The sequence below is a fragment of the Paramormyrops kingsleyae genome, chromosome 19 (genome assembly GCF_048594095.1).
Source record: "Paramormyrops kingsleyae isolate MSU_618 chromosome 19, PKINGS_0.4, whole genome shotgun sequence".
NCBI classification, from domain to species: Eukaryota; Metazoa; Chordata; class Actinopteri; order Osteoglossiformes; family Mormyridae; genus Paramormyrops; species Paramormyrops kingsleyae.
The window spans coordinates 17715137-17734420 of NC_132815.1; the positions used below are offsets into that span (position 1 = coordinate 17715137).

The 19284-nt window shown below is 42.4% G+C and overlaps 1 protein-coding gene across 1 annotated transcript; it reads right to left on the reverse strand.

Annotated features, from left to right (window-relative positions):
* Positions 1–3840: 3840 nt before the first annotated feature.
* Positions 3841–13734, reverse strand: LOC111837383 (sialic acid-binding Ig-like lectin 13). Its single transcript, XM_023799404.2, has 8 exons — positions 13671–13734; positions 7983–8079; positions 7345–7686; positions 6735–7046; positions 6368–6607; positions 5513–5600; positions 5361–5430; positions 3841–5214 (listed from the first exon to the last, which is right to left on the reverse strand). Exons 2-8 carry the CDS (start codon positions 8059–8061, stop codon positions 4669–4671), a joined length of 1677 nt encoding a protein of 558 aa, XP_023655172.1. The 5' UTR covers positions 8062–8079; positions 13671–13734; the 3' UTR covers positions 3841–4668.
* Positions 13735–19284: the final 5550 nt, after the last annotated feature.

A 19284-nucleotide genomic window follows, 5' to 3' on the forward strand; every position in this document is an offset into this window, starting at 1 on the left:
ACTGGATGTTTTTCCCTTTGCACACCATTCTTTGTAAACCCTAGAAATGGTTGTGCGTGAAAATCCCAGTAACTGAGCAGATTGTGAAATACTCAGACTGGCCCGTCTGGCACGAACAACCATGCCACGCTCAAAATTGCTTAAATCACCTTTCTTTCCCATTCTGACATTCAGTTTGGAGTTCAGGAGATTGTCTTGACCAGGACCACACCCCTAAATGCATTGAAGCAACTGCCATGTGATTGGTTGATTCGATAATTGCATTAATGAGAAATTGAACAGGTGTTCCTAATAATCCTTTAGGTGAGTGTAGGTCTATAGAAACAAAGCAAGCAGACCCAGCACATAGGCTGACATGAAACCCCCATTCCTAGTGATATATGAGACTTACATTTGGGTCACAGCGCCACCCTAAGGCATTACAAACTATATTACAGACTAACTGAATAGCTTTAGTTTCAACACTGGTAGGGATCAATTCAAAGCTCGATTTTCCCGCCCCAATAAACACGCACGACAGTATTAGTAGGGAAATGTCCCGCCCCGGCCATACTCAAATCTACGACCGCATGGCTTACGTGATGCAATTATTCACATTGTACAGTTTCTCTTTCTCAATCAACAATGAACGAATGAATAAATAAAACACCACACAAACATATCTGTATTTTGTTTCGTTTGGTAATTTAATTGTCGAGTTAACTGTTATGTCTTTCTTACTTATCAAACAATGATAATTTTCGATTTTGCCTACTACTTTGACTAAAATACACTTAGTAACATTGTGAACCGAATATGAAATTTGCCATTTTGAAAACGTAAAGTGTCCTACTAAGGTCCCCGAAACAGTTAAATCTCCTAAAAATACAGGCAAAATATTATACATTATAAATACACCATATATAAATAAATGCAATACATTATAAGCGTGAAATAAATTGGAACTGAACTCTTCCAGCATCTCTTTCTCTGTCTCTCTCTCTCTCTCTCTCTCACACACACACACACACACACACAGTACATATATATGGATTTCAAGATAACAGAAAATGTTTTCATACATTAGAATTATAGTGACTTCAAGCATAGTCCTCGTGCATTTCCCTTGTATTGCAGGACAGGTGCTCTGAGTATTTATGTTACACGTCACAGCATCCCAGGGATGGAACTCGAGTCAAAATATCATAAGACCAAGTCAAGCTTCCAGTCATGTACCCTTGAGTCCAAGTCTTTCCATCATTTTTTCTGTTAAGTCATAAGTCATCAAATTTGTGACTCAAGTCCAAGCCGAGTTGAGTCGTGTAACTTGAGTCCCTACCTTTGTCAGATGATTATTATTATTATTATTTCTTTTGGTGATTTCCTGCGATGGGATGGCTCGCCATCCTGATTGTTCTCTGTCTTGTTCCTGCAGCCTCCGGCAGTGGTCATGCAAGTCATTGTCTCGGTACCGTGTCTCTTTGGAGAATCCTTGGGTACTGCTGGTTTGACTTCGTGTCGAATGAGCGGTTTCCAGAGGAGTCCTGAATGAGGCACAGTACCGAAGGAGTCTAGTCTTCGTCTCAGCTCACTAGATAGCGTCCATGTCTCACAGCCACACAGCAAGACAGGGAGCACCAGTACTCTAAAGACTTGGACCTGCATTGTGAAGGAGTGTCAGTTACGGCACTGCAGCCATGAGCCACGTTTCCCTGAGGGTGATCCAGCTCACAGGATCCTCATTGTTGAGGACTCAAGCGGCTGGACCAGGCCAAGGGGACGCCCATGTAGCACCTGGCTGTGGCACATGGAGGGCCACTTCTGGAGGGTGGGACTGGACCGTGTATCTGCCTGGGGGATCTCTGGCCGGGATCCTGAGGAGTTTCGCCGTGTGGTGGATCAGCGCATGCGCCCGAACCTGACCTGGACCGATATTTATAATTCAGTTTTAATTATAGTTAGCTACAATTGAATTCCTGGTACCAAAACATTGGCATTTTAACTAGTTCAAATTCCAACTCACATTGAAATGAATGAGAAAAATATTTTGAATTTCACTAGCTATAATACAATTTCAGATACAGTATCAAGAACTGACATCATAACCAGTTACAACTGAATTTCTCATACCAAGAATTTACATTCTAACTAGTTATAAGTGAATTTGTGATATCTTCTAAAAATGAATTAAAGCTAAAATGGCCTGCCATAGCATTCTGACTATCCAAATATGCTACTTGTCAATTCATACCAGGGCTAATCCTGCAAAGGCCTATTGTCGGCCTTGCTTTACATTATGCAGGGTGTCCAGGTCGGCTGCAGGTCTAAACATTTTTGTTAGTAGCAGTGTTCTGATAAGGTACGTGTCAGGATTGGCCCCTGCCTTGTTTTGTGCTGTGCATTGTTTCCCCATTTGGCCAGCAGATGTCGCTGGCCTTCCCATTCTTCTGTGTTCCGAATTTGCCCTGGTGTTTGAGTCCTTGGTGTTTAATAATTGTTAATTCCCTTCACCTATGCTGTGTAACTCCCAATCCCTGCTGTTATCCATCCATACCTATCCCTTGCTGATAAGCTCTTGCCCTGTTACTTTGTTGGTCTTTGTATGTGACATCTGTGCTGTTGGTGCTAGTATGTTTACCAGTGTTCTGTGTGGCTTCCCCCTGCTGTTTCCTGGTATGTTAGTTAGCTTAGTGTTTCCTTGCCTCCCAATGAATAATAATTATTTCATATGTTGTATATCAGCATTTGTTTGGAACCTCTGTGGTCCATTGTTTCCTATCTTTGTTCTCTTTACAACTACGTCTCCCTTTCCTCAGCTGCATGTGAGTTGTCGCCCCTCATGTCTCATCGTGAGATAAGGTTGTTTAAATGATTAAAACATTCTTCCTAGACTTATGAATTTCCTTCTAATGTCATTTATGGTTATCAGAACACACAACCTATTTATTTATAGGCTATAAGTATCAGACAGGTGTAATAAAACATTGTTAGTAGCATTTTCTGATAAGGCAAGTTAAATTCAAAATATGCTACCTATTTTTTTTTTTTGCCTTATTAGCATTTTCTGATACGATAGCAAAGATCAATAGATATGACCATAAATTTGTGCCAAAACGTGACAAAGGAATGTTGATGCTATGTGATGTTACAGCAACCTTTTCCTGACAAATTACTAAACACAAATGTCTTTTTGTGTAAATAAACTGTTTTTTGGAAAAACATCCATTTGCACATAAGGGGTAAAATATTTCTGAATGTAGTTAATTAGACAGTGGCCAATGATGTTTGTGAATAAAAGAAAGAAACTCAGGATTTAGTCATTGATGTGCAGTCAGGACAACCCAACCAAGGAAGTGAGAGAGAGAAAAGCAAAAGGCAGAACCCTTCTGGCGTCTTTTAGTTGCTTTATTTATTTTTTATTATTACTGTGTTCTGCATTTAAATCACGATTATTCTACAGCACAAGGAGAGTAGCCTTAAAGGTTTTTGCCAGTCATAGGTACAGTTTCCAATGCAGCTAAAGATGAATGTAAAAAAGCAGAAGATAGCAGTAGCCAATACAGCAAGACTGTTTGGAACCTAAAAATTGATTGATCATATAATCAGTTAATATTCATATAATATTCCTTGTAATATAGTATATGTGGAAGACAACTTATTTATAACATCAAAGTTCATCTGTTTATATCACTGATTTTCCATCTATCAGTGGATATTCTGGAAATGATGTTGTATATATACATGTTAAAATAAAAATCTTTGAGCAGTAATTATTCTGCACAGCATTTTACCTTCATATATCTGCAAAGTTACTTTTGTTCTGCTGATAACTAGAACATGTACTGCAAAATAAGAGGGGGGGGGGGGGGGGGGGGGGGGGTAAGGAGCACATGCTGCCACACCCTCCAGGCGGCAAACCACTTCAGGGATGAGAACCCAAGTGCAGCCATGCAGCAGGTGATACCTCAGCACCACACTAGATTGAATGGAATGGAAGAGTGTGAGTTTTTACCAGGGGCCAATTCTACCACCAACCCTCAAATTTTCCCTGAAAGTTGGAAAACCAGCTTCCAGGACAGGATGCAGATTAACATCATACCCAGAACAAAGCAATTGCAATTCATGGGATTCAAACCAGTAACCTTCCGACTGCCAGCACAGAGCCCTTGCCTCAGAGCCACCATGAAAGTCAACCAACAGAAAAGTAAAAATATACAGACGCTCCTCTACTTACAAATGAGATACGTTCCGAAGGGCCGTTCCCAACTTGAAATGTCCGTAAGTCATTATTCAACATAATTTTAAGGGTATACGCAAGTACAAAGAACTAGGATGCTGGGAGTACGCACACTACACTGCTGCAAGGTGGGAGTAGTGGCCAGAAGTCGTACTAGGTGGAACTGGTGTACAGAAAAAAAAAAGATGTTGTGGACAGGAAACGGGTGCCCAAGGAACACAATTTAAACTTACAGTCCTGTTCGGTCGTATGTCTGAAAGTTCGTAAATTGAAAGTTCGTAAGTAGAGAAGCGTCTGTATTTTGTAAATGGGGCAAATTTCTTCAGAATTTCTATGAAAGACACAATAGCTTTTCCCCCCATTACAATATTAGTATTCAGAATGCATACAGTAAGAATTACGGTTCATTCTAGCTACACTTGTGCCTTAGTCCTTCAGGGATGGACTTTCTGCTAAAAACTACGGACCTTTCTCACCACTGCATACTCGCTCTCATTGGTTCCCGTTTCGTCAGAGATCAGTGGGTAAAAAGCAATGCCATGATGGTCCTGTGGACCCTCAGGAGAAGCTTCCACTGTAGCAGACCTCTTATCTGGACCTTTGGTGCACAGTTGATGGCAGATGTTATTATACGTTGCTTCCTCTTTTGGTTCAGGTGTCTTCAGCTGATCATCCAGCGTTGAGATCTTCTTGTCCTCCATGGTCTCTTGTTCGGTACCTGACTCATATTTCCTCTTTTGGGAATCTGTAGAATCCTGGCTTCTGAAGCCACGCCCAGACACATCTCTACTCTCAGGCTGTCGGGTTTTCTTCCTCTTACCAGTCATACCCCTTATAGTACACTGCTCCTGTTCCTCTTGGACCTCAGACATCACACCAACACTGCGGTTGATGTTTCCATACAGAGTGCTCTGTGAGCTCCCCTGAGTGGTTCCTGTTCCCCATTCACTGCCTCTGTCATGGTGGACAACTGGAGTCTCATTTCCACTCTCAGAAGTCTGGTATGTATATTTAATAAGTATAAATAAGAAAAGAAAATAGGTGCCTGTTAAGCTTTAAAATGTGATTTTTTATATTTTATATAGTTAAAATGAAGGGCAGCAATGTCAGTAAGGCACAGAGGGCTGAGATGAGAGAGACTCACCAAATTTATCGGTGTTAATTCTTCAGTGACTCGTATCTTACTGCTGTGATTCTCACTGGGGCAGCATTTTCTGGAAATGATGATGTAATCAGGACCAGATTGATTACATCATTACCGTTCTAATCAGGTAAGATTGAGGTCCAGACACTCACTTGAGAAGAATCTGCATTAAGATGCACGTCAGCATCATCCCAGCCGCCCCTGCAGCAGCGGCCATCCAAGTGGGTGGAGCCTTTACTGCTGTACAGCAAACAGATGGTGTGTCCATTATATTACAGGAAGCCCCCACACGGAACTTAAAGATCAGAAAGGGATTTACTCATCAACCCAGACACGTACTTCTGAAGGCAAATTTGCTTGAATACCTTTCGAATGAATCAGAACTCACAGTACAAAATCTTACACAGAACGCACTACAAAGGGCAGAGGATGTTCCAGATAGGTATCAGAAATACTGACATATGCGTAACTTGTAAGAAGGACGCACCAGATAATTACCTACATGCTTTCTGGTACTGTGCACCGGTCAACAAATTCTGGCAAAGGATTTGTGAAGACTTATCGACATACCTACGGCATCCCATCCAAATTAGAAATATATGTGTCCAACTATGATGTACTTATACAAAAGACTGTTCCAGTTACTATGTGTCAATGTTCATGCCAACCTCAGTCACTTTGTACTGGTAAACTTCTCTAATGGTTGACCAGGGCCCTGTATCAGAAGCTGGAATTCTGGGCTAGCAAGATAACTTGCCGGATTTAAGGTCATTTGGGGTAAATGTAAATGAACAAAGAAAAAAATCCATTTTAACTAGGGAACCTTAATCCAGCAAGTTATCTAGCTAAAGAACAAATCTCACTTCATGATACAGGCCCAGGTTTTGTAGCTGTTGGGTATAGTTATAGATTTGACCTGTATGTTTGCACGTGTCAAACAATTAGAAAAATGACCATAAATTCAATAGAACATCATTATTTTGAAAGCGATATGAAATGATACTTACGATCACAGTGGAGCTGCACGGTGCTTGAATTCTGTAGGCCGTGTTCATTCTGAGCCTGACAGTAATACTGTCCACTGACCTCAGTGATATTAGAGGTGAGGCTCTGTGTGTATGAAACAACTTTGATTTCACCCCCACTCACTTTATACCAAGTGTAATTGTTCACTGCTGGGTTGGCATCACTGATGCAGGTTAGACTCCCATCTTTTCCAATTAAGACCAAAATGTTTTTGGGGGAGTCTGTGGGAATATAAAAGTAACATGTCACGGAAAACCTTGGGATGCTTAAATCAGATTGGCTTTAACTTCATTAGGGGATTCATACAGTTTAAAGAAATACGACAAAAAATGCTCAAAATGGCCTTACACTGAACCTTTAGAGTTACATTTGTGTGGGATGTCCTCTCACTGTTGACTGTTTGGAGCCTGTAAACTGCTGTACATTTGACTTCCTGCTTATGGAGGAGATGTGAGGCAGTAAAGTTCATAACAGAAGATGCATGTTTAGTGTGATCATCATTCTCCTGAAATACAGTGACACTGTCACTCAGCCTGGGGGTCCATGACAGAGTCGGGGGGAGTGATGGACAGGGAGCTGGAGCCGAGCAGGTCAGAGTCACAGAGTCCCCCTCCCTCACCATGTCCTTGTTTATGGTGACCTGGGGGCTGGGTGGGGAGTCTGGAAGACAGAGACAAAGAGTCACGTGATTCATATGACATTATATCACACACATCTGGGGGGGGCTGTCCTGGGATTAGGGACAAGCAGCACCCCACAACCACTGCTCTGAACAGTTATAGCAAATATATGTTTGTTTGTTTACTTTGCTTATTTGAGCACAGATATCGGGACACAAGCACATCGGCACATCCATTGATAATGACAAACATGGATTCACAATTATGGAAATCTGTTTCCATTATAACAATATACAGAAAAATAATGTTCAACACTAAATTTAAGGTAGATGACATACCTTCTACATTAATTTTCACCTTCTCTTTTAACTTGTTCTTGGTGTGGTTATTGCCTTCAATGCTAAATGAATAATCACCAGTCCATGTCTTACTAATCCTGTTCAGGACTGTGGTGCAGTTCTTCTCAGATAATTTTCCAATTATATTCCAATTATCTTTTTTTTCCAATTGTCTTTTATCAGACGACCCTCTCTTCTTTGTCCACCATATTCCAGCTGGGTTTATTAGATGTTTATTTTTTGCAGATGGAATCTGGAATGTGCAGGGAATCAGCACACAGGATCCATTCAGGGCTTGTATAGACTGAGGCATCTGGACTGACCAGGTACTGCACAGACCACCTACAATTCAGACATCATACTGTCACAATCTGTCTATAGTCAATCATACAAAGATGTCCTACTGTATATTTGCACTAGAAGACACATGTGAGTTCATGTATATTAATATGCACATTAACATTGTACTTACATTCATTCAGTTTCTCCACAGAGAAACCATGTATTCTGAATAGAACTAATAAGAAAGCCAGTTCATAAGAAGTTGATGCTGTATATAAATTAGAGGTTTATAGATTGGACCCCTAATTTCGGGATGTTAAATAGTGTAATTATACAATCTGTGCCCCTTGTCTCACCTTGCAGCAGGCAGCCAATGAAAATAAATCTCTCAGCCGCAGTCATGACGCTCTCAGCCGCAGAGAAGTGCAGCGGCATGGTTGTGCACCAGGAAGACTGGAATTGAGAATGGCAGATTAGACGAGAATCAGATTGAATTGAAGTTAAATTGTGCTTGAAGACGGGATGCAGGAATGAAATTCAAATTTGAAGTACAACCTCCACATCATTGTGTCCCTTGTGCACATCGTAAATGCATTCATTCATTTGGTCAAATTACAAATGCTTTGGCACAGTCATACAAATGATTATGTACAATCATCTGCTAATTGCTACATTTTCAATTGGTCAATATGTATTATACCGGTACTCTGTTGAATAGTCTTACCTCCCAAAACATCTAGGCATTAGTTCATTATATAAGTCACGCAATGCAAAATGGTTGAACCAGTTGTCATAATTGGTCAAGCATATTCGCTATACATCTCTATTACAGTTTTTTTCCGGCTGAGAACCATGGTCTCGGACTTGGAGGTGCCAATCCTCATCCTTGCCGCTTTGCACAAGGCTGTGAACCGCCCCAGAGCACGCTGGAGATCCCCAGCAGATGAAGCCAACAGGACGACATCGTCTGCAAAAAGCAGCGATGGCAATCCTGAGGCCACCAAACTGGACACCCTCCTCTGCCAGACGTTCCCAGCAGACCCTCACTATGCGCTTGGGCCTACCAGGTCTGACCGGCTTCCTCCCCCACCACCTGAGCCAACTCATCACCAGGTGGTGATCAGTTGACAGCTCTGCCCCTCTCTTTACCCGAGTGTCCAAGACGGAAGGCCGCAGATCAGATTTTACGATTATGAAATCGATCATCGACCTGTAGCCCCGGACATGTTCGTACCATGTCCACTTATGGACATGGTGTTCGTTATGGTCAAACCATGTATTATTATTATTAATAATTATTATTATTGCACAGAAGTCCAATAGCAGAACACCACTCGGGTTCAGATCAGGGAGGCCGTTCCTCCCAATCACCCCCTTCCAGGTCACACTGTCATTGCCCACGTGAGTGTCGCCCAGCAAAACGATGGAATCCCCTCATGTCATGCCAACCAGCATACCACTAAGGGAATCCAAGATGGCAGGGTACTCTGAACCAACATTCGGCGCATAAGCGCAGATGACAGTCAGAGACCTATCCCCGACCCGAAGGCGCAGGGAAACAGCCCTCTCGTTCACCGGGGTAAACTCCGTTGTTAATGCACCGAGCTGTGGGGCCACCAGTTGCCCCGCCCCAGCCCGGCATCGATCACCCGCCACAACTCCAGAAGAAAAGAGCGTCCAGCCCCTCTCCAGGAGATTGGTTCCAGAACCCAAGCTATGTGTTGAGGTTAGCCCGACTATATCTAGTCGATACCTCTCAACCTCACGCACAAGCTCAGGCTCCTTCCCCACCAGAGAGGTGACATTCCATGTCCCGAAAGCCAGTTTTGTCAGCCGGGGATCGGACTGCCAGGGCCTCCCTTGGCCGCCACCCGATCTATAAAGCACCGAACCCCTGACATTCCCCTTGCGGGTGGTGGGCCCACCTGGGGACAGTCCTGCGTGCCTCTTTCGGATTATGCCTGGTCGGGCCCATGTAAATTCAAATAAATTCACATAAATAGTGCAGATGCAGATTTTAACTATAAAGCTTAATATTTCTATATGAATTACACCAAAACATATTAACACATACAGAATATACTGGGCCATACTGCTCAGCATGCGTCATTTGTTTGTGCTGCTAATTTTGCTAACTAATATTTGTAACTGTTAACTACTATGAAAAACCATTTCTTTATCTCCCATCAAAGTATTTTTTTTTTTTGCCAGAACGGACATTCAAACCATTCTTGTGAACTTATTTTTATGCCGTCCAGTATCTATATACTCTCAAGTCTGTGTCAGTTACAGCAGCCTCCCAGTATAGATGCTGATTAAAGTTTTACTGCTAACTATGTTTGAAAGAAAGTTAGCTCTCTGACGGTCCCCTCTCTAATGGGGTCATTAAAAAGAAAAATCAAACTATTTCAGATTAATTTTATAAATCTAACCTGAGCGCTACAATTATTCCCTCCAAAGTAACATGTAATCACATCATGCTTATGTTTCACTTCAAAGCTAAACAGATTTAAGGTGGTAATTTTTTGTGAACATAACATATTGGCAAGAATAAGCAAGACTAAACTGCTTCTATTGATTGCATGTGCAGGCAACACATTGAGGTGCAACATTCAGGCACCGATCACACAATAAGCTTAGGGCTTCCAGGAACTGCAACGCTGTGTCTTGACACTCAGTAAAAACACTCCAAGATCACATTAATGACACCTCGATGTGCTACACATGCATTCTGTTTTTGAACTGCTAACTCTGTGTTTTGAATACTTGTTTGTGTGCTTGGTTTGGCGGTAACAAAAATATTTTCAACTGTTAACTTAATAGCAATTAGTTAAATGACCCAATAAATGCCATTTCTTTAACTATCTCCCATGAAAGTATCAGGCTTTTGTCAAACCAGGCATTCAAACCGTTTTTGTGAACTTATTTTATGCAGGCAATGTGTGTAATTATTTCGTTTCTATCCAGTATCTATATACTCTCAAGTCGGTATCCAGTTCATTTACTGCAGCTTCCCAGTATGGATGTTGATTAACGTTTTACTGCTAAAGGCTAAGCAGGAAATTGTGACCAAATCTGTGGGAAACGATTATGTTTTTCCCTTGCTTGCACTGGTGCCCCTAACATGTCGCAAGTCTATCCGAGTTCTCTTCAGGGACAGAGGCAATCAGAGGCAGAGAAGGGGTGGGTCTTCGCCACTTCAGACCAGTGTTTCTTAAATGGTAACTGGACTGCATTTATATAGTGCTTTTCTACTCCTACGAGTACTCAAAGCGCTTTACAATACATGCCTCACATTCACCCATCCACACTCACATTCATACATGCAAGGCGCCAACCTGCACACCGGGAGCAATGTGGGGTTCAGTGTCTTGCTCAAGGACACTTTGATGGGGTCAGGAGGAACCAGGGCTTGAACCTGGTTGCCGAACGATAGCACTACCTCCCGCGCCACCCACAAACTATTTAAACTATATATACGTTTACAAAGGATATGGAATGGTATGTTTTTACTATAAAAACTACAAAATCGTTTACAATTAGCTTGATAGTATAATCGTCATGTTTTACTAGATAGTACATGTAACTCGATAGAGATATATTGTATTTATTATAACCGCGTATATGTAGTTTGGTAGCAACACGTTTAATTGCTTAACCTGCAAGACCGTATAATTATTATTACGTTAATAAATCGATATTAGGGATTTGGCTTTAGATTTAAATGGATTCGAGCTAATAATGGGCTACAATCTAATAAAACATGTTGGTTACATTATCAAGCAGATGTAAACGATTTTAAAATAATAAACACACCTTTTTTAAACGGCCGTTTATAATCCGCGTGTCGTTCTTTCTTGGAATTTCCTGTTCCAAAACCAAATCAGAAAAACAAACAAAACAAAAAAAAAAAAATGCTGTGTGTTTGGGTGTTGGTGGACCAGCATCATTAATGAAATATTGCTGGTGGACCAACTTCATGTGCAGATAGACCTTGTGGTCCCCACAACGTAATATAAACAAAATCGACACACACACGTTATGATGCTGCCTACAAAGCAGAGCGATATTGTCGCAGGTGACCTGGCCATCTGACCTAAACTCAATAGGAATGCCTTTGGAGGAGTTTGATCAGTATAAGTGCTCAGCATATACTGTATATGCAGGACCTCCTTAAGGACAGCTGGAAACACATCCCAGGAGGCCACCTCATGGAACCAGTATAGGGGAGACAGTAGGGGCAGCCAGTCCTGGAGAAACTGGGGTTAAGGGTCTTGCTCATTGGCCCAGTGGTGAGATAAGAACGGAAACATTCTGTCTTATGACAAGTGTGTAACCACCAGAGTGCCCCCCCTCGCCGCCCCCGCCCCGCAGCATTTCAGCGTCAGGCGGCGGCAAACCGAAGCTTTTTCTATATCTAGTATCTGGGAGCAGCACCAGGCCTGCTAACGTTGGTCAGCTGGCTGGTGAGAGATTTTCAATTCGAGATAAATATGCACACGTATTTGCATGCATGTAACAGTTTCAACAGATTGTAAATAGTCTGTATAGGGTTTGCTAACCACCCCAATGCTTTTGATGTAGCTAGTTTTAAGTTTATAATGGGATACAGCGGTGCCTGCGTCTGGGAAATGACAAAAAGGTCCCCCTTAAAATGCATCATCGTGGCGCTAAAGATGCTGAGGAAATTTGGCTGCACCTAAATGAAACGAACGAGGGCAACCAGTGCGAAAAGCTAGCCTGGAGCCCTGCTTTAGGAATACCCCAAAAACTCTAAATTACGCCTCACCTTATTAAACAAAGCTTTTTTTCTCAAGCTACCTTAAATTACATATAACTAAACGTACGTGTTGATCTGTTGACCTTTTTTCATAAATACAACTGGCCCAAGGCATTATTAGAATGTTTCCTTTTTCAAACTAAAGTTATGTTTTGTATCTCTTACAAACAGTAGAAGACTAAAGCAGATTATATAACTAAAGTATGTTGTTTATATGCATACACACAGATTTTCTACATTTGCATCTTACTCAACATTTAGTAAAAATTCACTCAATATTCTTTGCTAACAAATAAATGCACAGTATGTTCACTATTTGATTGATCAATGTATCCTTCTCTAGCAGTTAAAACAGCAGAGAAATTTTGAGGCATTCTTACGACAAGGGATACTGCTGTTTCTTGGGATGAAACTGTTAACTAGTGCATTTAAAGACAGCCTAGAATTTCACTATGCCAACACCACAGGACCAGTTAATAGGATGTCAGACATGCACTGTAACATATTCTATCCAAACTTGTTTTATTTGACTTATATTTTCCTTTTCATAAAACTTTTTATGCGGGCAATGCTTGTAATTATTTCTTTTCTATGTTTCTGTCCACTATGTATATACTCTCAAGCAGGGACGGATTATGGGTTGTGTGGGCCCCTGGGCAAAACGTTCGCGAGGGCCCCCACCACCACCACCACCAGCAGCACCACCACCACAATTCAAGGGCCCTTGGCAGCCAAATGCCCTCCCTCCATGTTTCCATCAGAGGCCCTATAGGGTCAGGGGCCCTTGTAGGCAGAGGATCAAAGAATGTAGGCCCTCTAAAATAGACAAACGAAAATACATTGTTGATAAGCGTTGCAAATTGTTTTGGGCTAGGGGCCCCACGGGCCCCCTGCACCCCAAGGGCCCCTGGGCAGCGGCCCCGCTGGCCCGGTCCGTAATCCGTCCCTGCTCTCAAGTCTGTTTCAGTAAAGTTACTACTGCTTCCCAATATGGATGTTGATTAAGGTTTTACTACTAAATGGTGAACAGGCTATTCTGACTAAAACGTTGCATGCGTACTTTAGGAATACTCCAAAAACCTCTAAAATACTCCTCACCTTATTAAAGCTATTTTTCTCAAGTTACCTTAAATTACAAATAACTAAACGTACATGTTGATCTATAACAATTTTTTCTTTCATAAACACAACATATTTAGAATGTTTCCTTTTTCCAAACAGTAGATGACTAAATTAGATTATATAACAAAACGTACTTATTTACCTTATCGGAGCTGATGGAAAGAGTGACTAAGTGTATATCCTTCTGAGGAAGTTGATGAAACAGGAACTCTGCAGTTTGAGGGTTAGATGTCACACAAGACAGCAAAATTAACACCATAATGACTCTGCCCTATCAGTGTGAGTGACAGAGGTCTCCTTAAGATCTCCATAAAAGATTTATAGAATTTAAGGTATCTACAGATTCCAACACTTCCATCTCAAAGGCCCTGACATTCATGCATGCAAGGGTATGGACCACCTTTTACTGTTAGCATGACCACCACATGTGCGATGAGATGAACCACCCAGGGTCCAGGCACATCCAAGCCGATGAGCGCAAAGAAAAACCCAGGGTTAGGCACAAAATAACACTGCGAGAGGTCAGAACAAAAGGGGGAAAATAAGAATTCAATAAAGTAACCTCAACACAAACACACAGAACAACAAACACATACTAACTGATCAGACAATGACAGACTAAAGAACCAAACAGGGACAGACACAATAGGCAACCAGGCTAATGAGGGGGGCAAGGTGTGGACCATCAGACAATCGACCAATCACAGAGGACATAGGACAACGAGCAACAGATGGAACAATTAACTGAACCTGGAGTTATGCATCAAACCTAGAAAACACAAACTGGGAAGACCACACTAAGATAACAAGGAAGGAAAATACAAACAGGACTAGAAGAGAACAGGACACAAGCATGACAAACTTAAGACAGGGAAACAAATGTAAAATAACCACAATGGAGACAGAAAACCAAAAAAATATGAAATGACAGATAACTCTGGCCTCTGGTCAGCCTTGAACAGTAACCAAACAGTAACAGTCTCAAAATCAAACACTCAACCAACTTAGCTATGTGGCAACCCCAGAAACTGGGAAAACATACTAGGGACTTAGAAACACTGGGGCTGAAGGGCAAGAGACAGGAAGGAGGACAGGATAGCCAGTGACACCTGCTGGCCAAACGGGAAGATGACACGCTGGGCAGAGTAGGACAGCACCAACCCTGACAGGGTCTTTAGTGATGAAATAGTGCTGAGCATCACTACTTGAGGACAAACTTCAGTGTCATGGGCTTAGTGAACAAGTCAGCTTGATCAAGTAAACAACTCAAATGTCTCTGTGGCCTCAGCAGACCGCTGTGGCTGAATGAGGAATGCAGGTCCTGTGAGCCATGTTCTGTCTCTGCCATGATGCTGCAGCAGATTCTGTAGCATGATATGTGGGTTTGTCTGGAAACATCCAGCCAGATTCAGTAAATCAAAGGGACTTTAGGATGCAACATGCTGCTTTTTCATAAAATAACCAGGCTGGGGAATCAAAGTAAAAGGTTTGGACTGGTACTCAGAAACTGCGAGATACAGTGCAATATGCAAGGACACCACCTGATTATAAGTCACGTTCTGCCTGCCTTGGCCATCTTCCTCGTCCTGTTTCCTCCCTGTTGTGGCCCAGGGTGGGTTTGCCTTACCTCTCCTTCCTGCCCCTCTGAGTAATTGCCCCAGCTGTCTTCTGTTTCTCGCTTCTTTCCTTTGAATTTAACTGCCTCATAGTTCAAAAGTCCTTAGATCTGTCATTGTTTATCATTTATGGTCGTGTTTGTTTCCCTGCACTGCAGGCTGCATTCTGGGTCGTGCTTCTCATCACCAACGTCACACTGTGACACTTAATAAATGCAGAACAGGCAAAAAGGGAAAATGTGAAACTCAGGAGGACTCGGTGGGGTGGGGCGGTAGGCCCTCTCCAACTGACATGGGTGGAGGGGCAATCGGTCTTGGTGCACTTGGTGTCATACTTGCAGTTTGGATGAACAATGAGGCACTTGGCTCCAAACTTGTAGCTGGGTAAGTCCTACATGAAGCAAAATTATAGTGAATCCTACAGAGATCATTTTAGCCTTTAAACATACAGATAAAGTAATCCATGTAAATGTATCTGAACAGGATGTATAAATTTAAGTTTAATGTACAAGTTTTTCCGCATAATATAAACTGGAGGTGGGGTGTAATTACTGAAATCGCAAAAGGGCGTCACCACCTGAAGTTTTTGGAACCGCAGGATTAAAATGTTGATTTTTCGGTTGTCTGTCGATAGGTGGCGATAACATAGCCGGTAACATGAGGGGGAAAGAACAGTAAATGGAGTTTTTAGTGTTTAAATAATTGTATCTAAAATACAATTTTAAGGCAAATTTGTTTGAAAATGTACATCAAAGAAGTTATGTGAGGTGATATATATATATCCTGATTGTGACAGGGAGATGTGATATGCAGGTAAGTTTATATAAACAGGGAAACGTTTTGCGCAGCATTGGAATGGGCTAGCTGGTGGTTTGAAGAGAGAGCTGAAGTGAAGTGAATAAAAGACGAGGTTCCGTTGTGTTGCTCAGGTTGCACCGTAGCGTCTATTCACGGGCGCGATCCCACTACTGAGCGGCACGGGGGCTTTGACCTGCTCCGTTTCCGACCTGGGCCGGTTCACCTCTCTTTAGGCGACCTGGTGGTCCCGAGCTCCCCCGGGAGCACCATATCGGTACCGAGCTTAGTGCGGACACCCGATCGGCATAGTTCGCTACGGCACAGAGCTCCTGAGCTCAAGCGGTCCACCAGTCTCAGCCTCCCGGTAGCTTGGATTACAGGCGCGCGCCACCGCGCCCGGCGAGAGCAAAGCGGAGCAAAGAGCTCCGAATACATAGAATTTCAGCTTCAGCTGAAATATCGATTTAAAAATATGTCGCGGAAGACAATATAAAAGCTTAGTCCTTCACGCTCAGAAATCAACGTGGTTTTGACATAAATCAGTCATAAGGTTTACCCGCGGGCGTTGCGTTTATTTGTTATTCAGTTCAATCTCTTACTACTAGTCATCTGAGGTGGAAAGTTCAGTTTCAGAAAGTAAAAATTCAGACCAGAACTTTGTTTCAGCTAACCAGTTAAGCATAAAGAGTCACAATGAAAGAGTACTGAACTGGTTGGTTAGATCAAAATCTTGGTCTGGATTTGTACTTTCTGACCTAGAACTTTCCACTTATGCTGGTCATGGCATCTTTTTTAATTGTAACTTTTGTTTGTGCAGAAGCTATGCGATTTTATGGTCCCTGTACTTACTGAGGACCTTATACATGGACACGAGTTCATTCAACCAACCATGCATCTTCTATACCCAGCTGTGCTATGGAGTGTAACAGGGGTCTGGTGCCAATAACGGAAGCTAAGGGCACGAGTTAAACCTTATGTCTAATTTATGGCAAAAACACGTAGTTTCTGAGCGTGAAGCTAGGGCTAAGCTTTTATATAGTCTTCCGCGACATATTTTTGAATCGATGTTTCAGCTGAAGCCGTAGGAAACACAATACGAAATTCTATGTTGACGGAGAACTTTCCTGCGCGATTTAAGAATATGTCGTGGAAGACAATATAAAGGCTTAGTCCTTCACGCTCAGAAACTACGTGCTTTTTACATAAATCAGAGATAAGGTTTACCTGCGGGCGTTGCGTTCATTTGTTATTCAGTTCAATCTCTTACAAGTCATCAGAGGTGGAAAGTTCAGGTTCAGAAAGTAAAAATTCAGACCAAAAAACTTTGTTTCAGCTAAGCAGTTGAGTATAAAGATTCACAATCAGAGAGTACTGAAGAACTGGTTGTTTAGATCAAAATCTTGGTCTGGATTTGTACTTTCTGTCCTTGAACTTTCCACTTGTGCTGGTCATGGCATCTTTTTTAATTGTAACTTTTGTTTGTACAGAAGCTATGCGATTTTATGGTCCCTGTACTTACTGAGGACCTTATACATGGACACGAGTCCATTCAACCAACCATGCATCTTCTATACCCAGCTGTGCTATGGAGTGTAACAGGGGTCTGGTGCCTATACCGGAAGCTAAGGGCATGAGGTAAACCTTACGTCTAATTTATGGCAAAAACACGTAGTTTCTGAGCGTGAAGGGCTAAGCCTTTATATAGCTTTCCGCGACATATTTTTAAATCGATGTTACAGCTGAAGCCGTATAGGAAACACAATACGAAATTCTATGTATTCGGAGCTCTTTCCTTCGCTTTGCTTTCGCCGGGCGCGGTGGCGCGCGCCTGTAATCCAAGCTACCGGGAGGCTGAGACTGGTGGACCGCTTGAGCTCAGGAGCTCTGTGCCGTAGCGAACTATGCCGATCGGGTGTCCGCACTAAGCTCGGTATCGATATGGTGCTCCCGGGGGAGCTCGGGGCCACCAGGTCGCCTAAAGAGGGTTGAACCGGTCCAGGTCGGAAACGGAGCAGGTCAAAGCCCCCGTGCCGCTCAGTAGTGGGATCGCGCCCGTGAATAGACGCTGCGGTGCAGCCTGAGCAACACAACGGAACCTCGTCTTTTATTCACTTCACTCCAGCTCTCTCTTCAAACCACCACCTAGCCCATTCCAAAGCTGCCCAAAACTTTTCCCTGTTTATATAAACTTACCTCCATTTCGAATCTCCCTATCACAATCAGGATATATATCACCTCATATATATATTCTTTGGTGTACATTATCAAACAAATTTGTCTCAAAATTGTATTCTAACTGCAATTACATAAGTACAGTACTTAAAATTACATTTAGTGCTGTTACCGGGTATGTTTTCGCCACCTATCGATTGAAAATGCGCATATCAACATTTTAATCCCGCGGTTCCAGAAAGGTCAGCTGGTGACGCCCTTCTGCGATTTGATAACCCCCCCGTTTTGTATTATGCGGGATAACTTATAAAATCTGTTCAGATACATTTACATGGATTATTTTATCTGTATGTTTAAAGGCTACAATGATCTCTGTATGGGATTCACTATAATTTTGCTTCCTGTAGAACTTACCCAGCTAAAAGTTTGGAGCCAAGTGCCTCATTGTTCATCTAAACTGCAAGTATGACACCAAGTGCGATTGCCCCTCCACCCATGTCAGTTGCAGTGGGCCTACTGCCCTGCCCCACCGACTCCTCCTGCCTTTCACATTTTCAATTTTTGTCATAATTCACTTGTTTACTTCCATATCACAATGTATCTGACAGAGCTCACTTAAACTGAAACAACTTATACTTTAACTGGCCATTTAACACTATTTCAATTCAATGTTATTTATATAGCGCATTTTCACAACATAACATTGTCTGAAAGTGCTTTACATTAACCCCACCCAAAGCCCCCAGTGAGCAAGACAGAGGAGACAGAGGCAAGAAAAAACTTCCTGTAGAAGAATGGATCTTTGACTCAAAGGGGAGCCCATCCTCCAGCAGATGATAGCTTACAGGTGCTGATGCTGCATCTGATGGCAGGATGAGTAGTGTTACAGCAGCAGGGCATACAGAGCTAGAACTAGAGTCCCTATAAGATAAAGATAAACTAAACAAGTGTGTTTTTAGCCCTGACTTGAATACTTAGAGTGAGCCTGAATCTCGCACATCCGCTGGAAGACTATTCCACAGCTGCGGAGCTCTATAAGAGAATGCTCTGCAGCCTGCCTTAGCTCTTTCTACACTAGGAACTAATAGACATCCTGCTCCCTGAGATTGAAGCAGACGAGGACTGCTGTAAATGACCAGTAGATCTCTAAGATACTCTCGTGCAAGGCCA

Bases quoted from the DNA above. Each gene is read 5' to 3' on its own strand.
- LOC111837383 (XM_023799404.2), bottom strand. From the start codon at position 8,061: ATGCCGCTGCACTTCTCTGCGGCTGAGAGCGTCATGACTGCGGCTGAG. The intron at 7,687-7,982 runs GTGAGACAAGGG...TCTGAATTGTAG, and splicing joins CATTGGCTGCCTGCTGCAAG to GTGGTCTGTGCAGTACCTGG. The intron at 5,431-5,512 runs GTGAGTGTCTGG...CATCATTTCCAG, and splicing joins TTAATGCAGATTCTTCTCAA to AAAATGCTGCCCCAGTGAGA.